Source organism: Gadus morhua, chromosome 4 (genome assembly GCF_902167405.1).
Source record: "Gadus morhua chromosome 4, gadMor3.0, whole genome shotgun sequence".
In the NCBI taxonomy this organism is placed as follows: domain Eukaryota; kingdom Metazoa; phylum Chordata; class Actinopteri; order Gadiformes; family Gadidae; genus Gadus; species Gadus morhua.
The window spans coordinates 42,684,275-42,694,274 of record NC_044051.1 but is presented as its reverse complement, the minus strand read 5'-3'; the positions used below and the strand labels follow the sequence as shown (position 1 = coordinate 42,694,274).

Genomic DNA, 10,000 nt, shown 5'->3' with positions numbered 1-10,000 from the left:
TGGTGGGTGTGAGACAGGGTGGGTGTGAGACAGGGTGATACTCACCATGCTTGGAGACAGGGTGGATGATTGACATCTCAGTCTGCAGCAGATTGGCCTGTGCGACTGTCACCCAGAGGAAGAGCAGTGAGGGGGCGGGACCTCCACCGGCCACGCCCCCTTCCCACAGGCCGTGCCCTCTGACCTGGGAGGCGACCACCACCACCTCGCACTGCCCCCCGCCAGCGGAGTCCCCTGGAGAGAGGACGCCTGTTAGCATACAGCCTGCTGCGTGTTACTAGCACGTGTTAGCATGTATTAGCATACAGCCTGCTGCGTGTTACTAGCACGTGTTAGCATGTATTAGCATACAGCCTGCTGCGTGTTACTAGCACGTGTTAGCATACAGCCTGCTGCGTGTTACTAGCACGTGTTAGCATGTATTAGCATACAGCCTGCTGCGTGTTACTAGCACTTGTTAGCATGCGTTAGCATACAGCCTGCTGCGTGTTACTAGCACGTGTTAGCTTGTGTTAGCATACAGCCTGCTGCGTGTTACTAGCACGTGTTAGCATGTGTTAGCATACATCCTGCTTCGTTTTCCTGGCAAGTGTTAGCATGCGTTAGCATACAGCATCACCCTGTTACTACAGCCTGCTGCGTGTTCCTAGCGTGTGTTAGCACGTGTTACTGTTATGTATCACTATATGTGTTCCTAGCATGCGTTAGTTCCTACCTTTCAGAGGAAGTATGATGGCGTGCTCTGTGATCTGGAGAGAGAGAGAGAGGGGGAGGAGGGGGGGAGAGAGAGAGAGAGAGAGAGAGAGAGAGGGGAGAGAGAGAGAGGGGGAGAGAGAGAGAGGGGGGGGGGGAGGGAGGGAGAGAGAGAGAGAGAGACAGAGAGAGTCACAGACAGTGGAGATCCCTCAGACTATGTGTGCGTGTGTGGATATGTGTGTGGTTATGTGTGTGTATGTGTTCATGTGTGTGTGCTTGTGTGTGTGTTCCTGTGTGTGTGTTCCTGTGTGTGTGTGTTCCTGTATGTCTGTGTGTGTGTGTGTTCCTGTGTGCGTGTGTGTTCCTGTGTGTGCGTGTCCCTGTGTGTGTGTCCTGTGTGTGTTCCTGTGTGTGTGTGTGTGTGTGTGTGTGTGTGTTCCTGTGTGTGTGTGTGTGTGTGTGTTCCTGTGTGTGTGTCCCTGTGTGTGTGTGTGTGTGTGTTCCTCTGTGTGTGTGTGTGTGTGTGTGTGTGTGTGTGTGTGTGTGTGTGTGTGTGTGTGTGTCCCTGTGTGTGTGTGTGTGTGTGTGTGTGTGTTCCTCTGTGTGTGTGTGTGTGTGTGTGTCCCTGTGTGTGTGTGTGTGTGTGTGTGTGTTCCTCTGTGTGTGTGTTCCTCTGTGTGTGTGTCCCTGTGTGTGTGTGTAGCGTGGCCTCACCCTCAGGGTCCCGCTGGCCCCCGCCCGGGTCAGTCCCAGGTGGAGGTCGCTGAACTCCAGCTCCATGGAGGGGGGCGTGGTCTGATCCGCTGTGCTGGCCCCGCCCCTTAGCCCCGCCCCCGGACCACGACCCGAGAGGACCGGCCCACCGGCCTGAAGCACACACTTAATTAGACTAACAATTAAGCACCAATTAAGCACCAATTAAGCACTAATTAAGCCTAAATTAGGCATCAATCAGCTGAAGGGATACTGCCTGGTCCTACCTGCGTCCGCTGTGCAGGGGGGGGCCGGACACCTTCCTCCTGCTCACCATCCTCTTCCTCACTGGACAGCACAACTGGGAGAGAGGACCTCAGGTTACCATGGTGACCACATGACCCGCCTCCTGACGGAGCGGGGGCGGTCCTAACCTCACCCTGTAGGGGGGGGGGGGGGTCCTAACCTCACCCTGCGGGGGGGGGGGGGGCGGTCCTAACCTCACCCTGTGGGGGGGGGGGGGGTCCTTGCGTCACCCTGTGGGGGGGGGGGGGTCCTAGCACCCCCCCCCCCTGTAGAGGAGGGGGGGGGTCCTAACCTCACCCTGTGGGGGGGGGGGGTCCTAGCGTCACCCTGTGGGGGGGGTCCTAGTGCCACCCTGGGGGGGGGGGGGTCCTAGCGTCACCCTGGGGGGGCCCTTAGGGGGGGTCCTAACGTCACCCTGGGGGGGCCCTTAGGGGGGGTCCTAGCGTCACCCTGGGGGGGGGGGGGCCCTTAGGGGGGGTCCTAACGTCACCCTGGGGGGGGGGGGGCCCTTAGGGGGGGTCCTAGCGTCACCCTGGGGGGCCCTTAGGGGGGGTCCTAGCGTCACCCTGGGGGGGGGGGTCCTAGCGTCACCCTGGGAGGCCCTTAGGGGGGGTCCTAGCGTCACCCTGGGGGGCCCTTAGGGGGGGTCCTAGCGTCACCCTGGGGGGGGGGGTCCTAGCGTCACCCTGGGGGGGCCTTAGGGGGGGTCCTAGCGTCACCCTGGGGGGGCCTTACTGGGCTCTGCTGGGCTGCCGGGGGTCCTCCTGGCCCCCAGGGGGAGGGGGCTGCGGGCGGGGCCCCTGGCCGCCTGCCAGGAGGTCCGGTTCAGGGTCAGCCTCCGCTCCGCCCTCGGGGACGGCGGGGGGGCCGGTCTGAGGGGGGGGGCCGGGTGGCGCTGGGCGCTGGGACCAGGGGCCTCCCCGTCAGAGGGGTCCGGGTCCACGGAGACGGCCCTGACCCCTGCACCGCGGCCTGGGGACAGAATAGATAGAACACAGGGGGGCTTTGACTTCTGCCCAAAAACCCCACTCGAAGTTCGTTTGGTTATTAATGTTAATATTAAAATATATTCTAATATTTATTAATAATATTTTGCCCATCAAATGCCTTCATTAAGACCTGGATTGGGCTTTGCAAGGTTTGTTTACCGGCGTTGCTATGGTTACCGGTCTTGCGTGTTCCGACGGTTAATTAAGTTTCTAATAAATCTCTGTCTGATCAATACTCCATTCACCGCCTCTTCCGTGGTCATTATATCATGAATAGACTGCGTCAGGTTATTTTAAGGGCTGCCTGATATTCGTTCGAGTTTTGATTAATTTTTTGATATTCGAATTATATTCGAATAACGAAGTTCGGAGTCAAAGCCCTAATGCACAGTCCCACCGTCAGGACTGTATCTCCTCTACAACACTGATCCTACCAGGACTGTATCTCCTCTAAAACACTGATCCTACCAGGACTGTATCTCCTCGAAAACACTGATCCTACCAGTACTGTATCGCCTCTAAAACACTGATCCTACCAGTACTGTATCTCCTCTAAAACACTGATCCTACCAGTACTGTATCTCCTCTAAAACACTGATCCTACCAGGACTGTATCTCCTCTAGAACACTGATCCTACCAGTACTGTATCTCCTCTAAAACACTGATCCCACCAGTACTGTATCTCCTCTAAAACACTGATCCTATCAGTACTGTATCTCCTCTAAAACACTGATCCTACCAGTACTGTATCTCCTCTAAATAACTGATATCAATACTGTATCTCCTGTGAAACAATGATCCTATCAATATTGTATATGCTATAAAACACTGATATCAATACTGCATCTCCTCTGTCTTCGTGACTCTAGCGTGTTGACAGGACTTTAGCGTGTTGACAGGACTCTAGCGTGTTGACAGGACTTTAGCGTGTTGACAGGACTCTAGCGTGTTGACATGACTTTAGCGTGTTGAGATGACCCTAGCGTGTTGACAGGACACTAGCGTGTTGTAGGACTCTGACATCATCACTCACCGCCGGCCCCAGAGCTCTTCTTCAGTGGTGCCCGGTCCGGAGACAGACGGTCAGAAGCCCTCTTAGGACGCCACCTGGTGGATACAACAGGACACAGCTGTTAACGGGACTAATGAGGTCCTGTAAACTAATGAGGTCCTGTTTACAGTGATAATGAGGTCCTGTTAAAAGGACTAATGAGGTCCTGTTTACAGGACTAATGAGGTCCTGTTAAAAGGAATAATGAGGTCCTGTTTACAGGGATAATGAGGTCCTGTTAACAGGACTAATGAGGTCCTGTTTACAGGACTAATGAGGTCGTGTTTACAGGGATAATGAGGTTGTGTTTACAGTGATAATGAGGTCCTGTTTACAGGTATAATGAGGTCCTGTTTACAGGACTAATGAGGTCCGGTTTACAGGTATAATGAGGTCCTGTTTACAGGTATAATGAGGTCCTGTTTACAGGGATAATGAGGTCCTGTTTACAGGGATAATGAGGTCCTGTTTACAGGGATAATGAGGTCCTGTTTACAGGTATAATGAGGTCCTGTTTACAGGGATAATGAGGTCCTGTTTACAGGGATAATGAGGTCCTGTTTACAGGGATAATGAGGTCCTGTTTACAGGTATAATGAGGTCCTGTTTACAGTGATAATTAGGTCATGTTTACAGTGATAATGAGGTCCTGTTTACAGTGATAATGAGGTCCTGTTTACAGGGATAATGAGGTCCTGTTTACAGGTATAATGAGGTCCTGTTTACAGGTATAATGAGGTCCTGTTTACAGGTATAATGAGGTCCTGTTTACAGGTATAATGAGGTCCTGTTTACAGTGATAATTAGGTCATGTTTACAGGGATAATGAGGTCCTGTTTACAGTGATAATGAGGACCTGTTTACAGGGGTAATGAGGTCATGGAACAGGGAGTCCTACCCGTTGGCGAGGCTGAACGGCGGTCGGGCGGCGGGCGGCGGGGGCGAGGGCGGTTGAGGGTGAGGGGGTTTAGAGCCCCCTCCCGGCTCCTTCAGTGACCGCTGGATTCCCAGGTAGGACTTCACCTGGTCTCTGAAGTGCTGCTGGGAGAAGCTGCACACATCACACAGCTGTTAGAACCTTAGTCAACCTGGTTAGGACCTTAGTCAACCTGGTTAGGACCTTAGTGAGCCTGGTTAGGACCTTAGTGAGCCTGGTTAGGACCTTAGTCAACCTGGTTAGGACCTTAGTCAACCTGCTTAGGACCTTAGTCAACCTGGTTAGGACCGTAGTGAGCCTGGTTAGGACCTTAGTCAACCTGGTTAGGACCTTAGTCAACCTGCTTAGGACCTTAGTGAGCCTGGTAAGGACCGTAGTGAGCCTGGTTAGGACCTTAGTCAACCTGGTTAGGACCGTAGTGAGCCTGGTTAGGACCTTAGTCAACCTGGTTAGGACCTTAGTGAGCCTGGTTAGGACCTTAGTCAACCTGGTTAGGACCTTAGTAAACCTGGTTAGGACTTTAGTGAACCTGGTTAGGACCTTAGTCAACCTGGTTAGGAGTTTAATGAGCCTGGTTAGGACCTTAGTGAACCTGGTTAGGAGTTTAGTGAACCTGGTTAGGACCTTAGTGAGCCTGGTTAGGACCTTAGTGACCCTGGTTAGGAGTTTAATGAGCCTGGTTAGGACCTTAGTGAACCTGGTTAGGAGTTTAGTGAACCTGGTTAATATATGCGAGTTAACTGGGAAGGACCGTAGTTAGTCTGGTGAGCGTATACTAGCTATCTAGTACTAGATATCTGGTATATAAGGCTAAAGTCTGGCGTGTCGATCGACGCCTGGTCAGTCCTCTCTGGGGGGGCAGCAGGGGGGGTCGTTTACTCTGTAAGGGGTGTGGTTTACTCTAAGCCCCGCCCCCTGAGCACAGCGTGATCTTACCTGCTCCTCCCACCTCCGGGGCCGAACCCCTTCCCAGAATGCATCATGTCCTTACGTCCGGCAGGAGCCCCAGCACGGTCCCTCTGCTGAGGACAGAACCAGCGAGAAGGCGTTACGGTGGGGGAGGGGGGGGGTTCTCCGTTTCAATTCCATTCAAAAAGCTTTATGGCACGACCACTGTTACCAATGCATTATTTATCTTTATGTTTTCTTTCCCCAAGAGAGTTTTCTACTTTCTTAATGCATAATAATTACAAAATATTTTAAAAAATAATAATAATAATAATAATTATTGGTTGTCAAGGCGGGGCCTTATTGTTGTTAAGGTGGCCGCCTTAACCATACAGTGCTGGGGGAACACTGAAGGCATTGTGCAGTGGAACCACAGGAGTACCAAGAGTGTTTAGTGAGTGTACCAGTGTGTGTAGTGTTTGTACCAGAGTGTGTACCATATTTACATTTAGGGCATTTAGCAGACGCTTTTATCCAAAGCGACTTACAATAAGTACATTTGTCATAAGCAGTGCATCAATATATCGCCGTCGGTACGGAAAGGAATGACCGCTGAAAAGTGTACCAGTGTGTAGTGTGTGTACCAGAGTGTGTACCAGAGTGTGTAGAGTGCTTACCAGTGTGTAGTTTGTGTACCAGAGTGTGTTCCAGAGTGTGTAGAGTGTGTACCAGAGTGTGTAGTGTGTGTACCAGAGTGTGTAGTGTGTGTACCAGAGTGTGTAGTGTGTGTACCAGAGTGTGTAGTGTGTGTACCAGAGTGTGTAGTGTGTGTACCAGAGTGTGTAGTGTGTGTACCAGAGTGTGTAGTGTGTGTACCAGAGTGTGTAGTGTGTGTCGAGAGTAGGGATGGGGATCGAAACCCGGTTCTATCAAGGACCCCCTTCCACTTTTTTTAAAACCCGAACATCATCGACATTTGGGGTTATGGATACCACTATCGAGTCCCGTCGTTCACTTATTATTTGTTTTGTAACCTAATGTTGTGTCCCTCGAGTCGCGTCACGACCGTTAAATCAAATCAATCCAATCACTGCAGCGTGTCCACCAATGTTTTGGAATGGAATTGTAAAAAAACGGGTATTACAAGTAAAACAAGTGAAGTCTGGCGGTTAACTTTGCTCCCGAGGATGGCTGAACGGGCGAAAAGGGCGAACATTATTTATTGTAAAGGGGGGAACATAACCTCAATGGCCCAGCACGTTAGCATTGTGCATCAAATAAAGACCAAATGCAGTACCTTCGACTGTCTCCGAGTTGATAAGACTGTCTCCTCCTTCTCCTGTCGCACCCCAGACGTGCCTGTCTCAATCATCCACTCAAACTACCAGCGGTAATCGCACACACAGACATTGTCGCTAGCCCCGTCAGTTAAAAATAGTCATCCAATCGTGAAATCTGTGTTGTTAACGGTAGCATACAAGCTAGTTATCTTAAAAAGTAAATAAAGTTTCAGATATGCTGCGTGATGATGTGTTGAGGTTGCCTCAGTAAAACGACTGTTGGTTATCATAATTGGTTACCAATTAACCAAATTAATTGGTTATCATGATTGTGTTCAAATGTAACATAAAGAAACAGTAAATTGAGTTTTTGGTGAGAAACATGAGTAATACTGTATTACTCATGTTTCTATATTACTAATACAGTTGTATAGTGCTCTAATCATTTTAGTTATAATAAGTGTGGACCAGAGTGTGTTGTGTGTGCACCAGAGTGTGTACCAGAGTGTGTACCAGAGTGTGTACCAGAGTGTGTAGAGTGCTTACCAGTGTGTAGTGTGTGTACCAGTGTGTGTAGTGTGTGTCCAGAGTGTGTACCTCTGGGTGGGGCTCCCCGTCCTGCAGGCGGGAGAGTGGCGACTGCGTCCAGAAGCGCTCAGAGCCTTCTTGGGGGGAGCCCGCACTGCGCTTGGGGATCTTGAAGGGACGAGCCATGCTGGGGCCAGGGGCGGAGCCACAGGCAGGTCAGACTCCTCCTACAGCCAGGTGACCCAACACACAGCTAGTCAACGACATGAACCAGGCAGCACAGTGACCAACACACAGCTAGTGCACACTAGGAACCAGTCAGGACAGTGACCAACATACAGCTAGTGAACACTAGGAACCAGTCAGGACAGTGACCAACATACAGCTAGTTAACGTCATGAACCAGTCAGCACAGTGACCAACACACAGCTAGTTAACGACATGAACCAGGCAGCACAGTGACCAACATACAGCTAGTGCACACTAGGAACCAGTCAGGACAGTGACCAACACACAGCTAGTGCACACTAGGAACCAGTCAGGACAGTGACCAACACACAGCTAGTGCACACTAGGAACCAGTCAGGACAGTGACCAACACACAGCTAGTGCACACTAGGAACCAGTCAGGACAGTGACCAACACACAGCTAGTTAACGACATGAACCATTCAGCAGTGACCAACATACAGCTAGTTAACGACATGAACCAGTCAGCACAGTGACCAACTAAAGCTAGTTAACGACATGAACCAGTCAGCACAGTGACCAACACACAGCTAGTGAACACTAGGATATGATATTCATGATATTCATATACCTACATGTATCATACTATATAATATATACTAAATGTGACATGTAATACATGTGTACATAAATACATATCTATCTATGTCTATATAGAAAGAGAGAGAGAGAGAGAGAGAGAGAGAGAGAGAGAGAGAGAGAGAGAGAGAGAGAGAGAGAGAGAGAGAGAGAGGGGTGTAGGGTCTTTGGTATGGTTGGTCGTTAGCTCGTTCTCATAACTCAACCACTTTAAGCCCCCTTCTCACCTCTCTCTAGCGGGCTAGAGGCAGGGCTACCCGGCTAGCGGCGGGGCTACCCGGCTAGCGGCGGAGCTCCCAGCTGATTTCTTCTTCTCTCTCCTCATTAAACCTCAACATCGGTGTGACGGGAGCAGCATGCGTACTGTGGGGTTCTGTACCCTGCCGCACGTGAAGCCGCCTGATAAAACAGACCATTGATATGATCTGTGGTATATTAACAACAATAATAATATCTATAATAGTAATATACTGTTCGTCGGCTTGCTGGTGCTAGCAGCTACCGTGTCTCAGAAGTCCGGAATGACAACAACCGCTACGTCAGCTGACGTCACCAGTGTTGCCAGATTGGGCCAGATTTCTGACAAAACTAGCGACCCCTTCCGTTTGGACGACTCCCAACAAAACAATACATCTGATCTTTTTTTGGATTTCTTTAATCACTTTTATTTTACTTATTTTACCTCTTAATTGCATTAATTCTCACTTAATTCTATCTTATTTTCTTTCTTGAATCGTATCTGATCTACGTCTTCTTTCATCTCTCTGGACTCGATTCCTTCATGCCTGGAGTTGCAGACCTCCTCTCCTGTCTCCTCTCCTATCTCCTCTTCTGTCTCCTCTTCTCCTCTCCCGTATCCTCTCCTCTCTCCTCTCCTGTATCCTCTCTCCTCTCCCCATGTCTCCTCCTCTCCTATCTTCTCTCCTAACTCCTTCTCTCCTTTCACTATAATCAGTCTCTTAATAAAGACGAATCCGAATATTTCAAGTAATTTAAATAAATGTAGGCCTTTACAGGCCTATATATACACGCCTATATATACACACACACATATATATATATATATATATATATATATATATATATATATATATATATATATATACACATATATATATATATATATATATATATACACATATATATATATATATATATATATATACACATATATATATATATATATATATACACATATATATATATATATATATATATATATATATATATATATATATATATATATATATATATATATCTGCCCTGATGAAGGCCTACTGTGGCCCAAACATGTTGGCAACTTTTTAATTCTATCATGAATTAGCCTATTTATTTAAGCTTTTTAACTTTAAGAAGAGTGCCTTGGTCAGCTTATCTTTTCAGATACCAGTACTTTAAAACCACAACAATCCCCAGTGAACACCAGCAGAGGGCGCCACCGGGCCGAGAACAAAGGACCACTCATTCCCAGCGCGCTTTTCAGTGTGTTTATTAGACCTCCATGGGATCTTGCTGCACATGCACAGATATAAGGTGATTATAAAGGCATGGAGGTGATTGACATCTGTCAGTTGTCAACATTGGTGGAGGTTTCCACGCCGATTGGGGATGACCTTGCTTCTGAAACAGAAACAGAAACAGAAGTGTGTGTGTGTGTGTGTGTGTGTGTGTGTGTGTGTGTGTGTGTGTGTGTGTGTGTGTGTGTGTGTGTGTGTGTGTGTGTGTGTGTGTGTGTGTGTGTGTGTGTGTGTGTGTGTGTGTGTGTGTGTGTGTGTTGTGGCAACCCGGCACGGTGAGCGAACCA

The 10,000-nt window shown here is 49.1% G+C and overlaps 2 protein-coding genes across 3 annotated transcripts in view; both read right to left on the bottom strand.

The window, feature by feature from the left end:
• The window catches only part of LOC115542977 (sentrin-specific protease 7), a 15,097-nt gene extending 6,309 nt beyond the window's left edge, over positions 1 to 8,788 (bottom strand). The window contains exons 1-10 of the mRNA XM_030355498.1: positions 8,424 to 8,788; positions 7,439 to 7,596; positions 5,610 to 5,695; positions 4,635 to 4,787; positions 3,719 to 3,792; positions 2,431 to 2,667; positions 1,677 to 1,750; positions 1,411 to 1,563; positions 716 to 749; positions 46 to 234 (exon numbers count right to left, since the gene is read on the bottom strand). Of these exons, the coding sequence (XP_030211358.1) occupies positions 46 to 234; positions 716 to 749; positions 1,411 to 1,563; positions 1,677 to 1,750; positions 2,431 to 2,667; positions 3,719 to 3,792; positions 4,635 to 4,787; positions 5,610 to 5,695; positions 7,439 to 7,555 (1,117 nt within the window). The 5' untranslated portion in view covers positions 7,556 to 7,596; positions 8,424 to 8,788. The remainder of the gene's footprint in view (positions 1 to 45; positions 235 to 715; positions 750 to 1,410; positions 1,564 to 1,676; positions 1,751 to 2,430; positions 2,668 to 3,718; positions 3,793 to 4,634; positions 4,788 to 5,609; positions 5,696 to 7,438; positions 7,597 to 8,423) is intronic.
• An 881-nt stretch (positions 8,789 to 9,669) lies between these two features.
• Positions 9,670 to 10,000, bottom strand: part of LOC115542999 (tetraspanin-7) — a 4,906-nt gene continuing 4,575 nt past the window's right edge. Inside the window, exon 8 of one of the 2 annotated variants that reach the window (XM_030355538.1) lies at positions 9,670 to 9,813. The gene's annotated coding sequence lies outside the window, so the exon portion shown is untranslated. Of the gene's footprint in view, positions 9,817 to 10,000 lie in introns of both variants that reach the window. The other variant, XM_030355537.1, reaches the window with a different exon arrangement.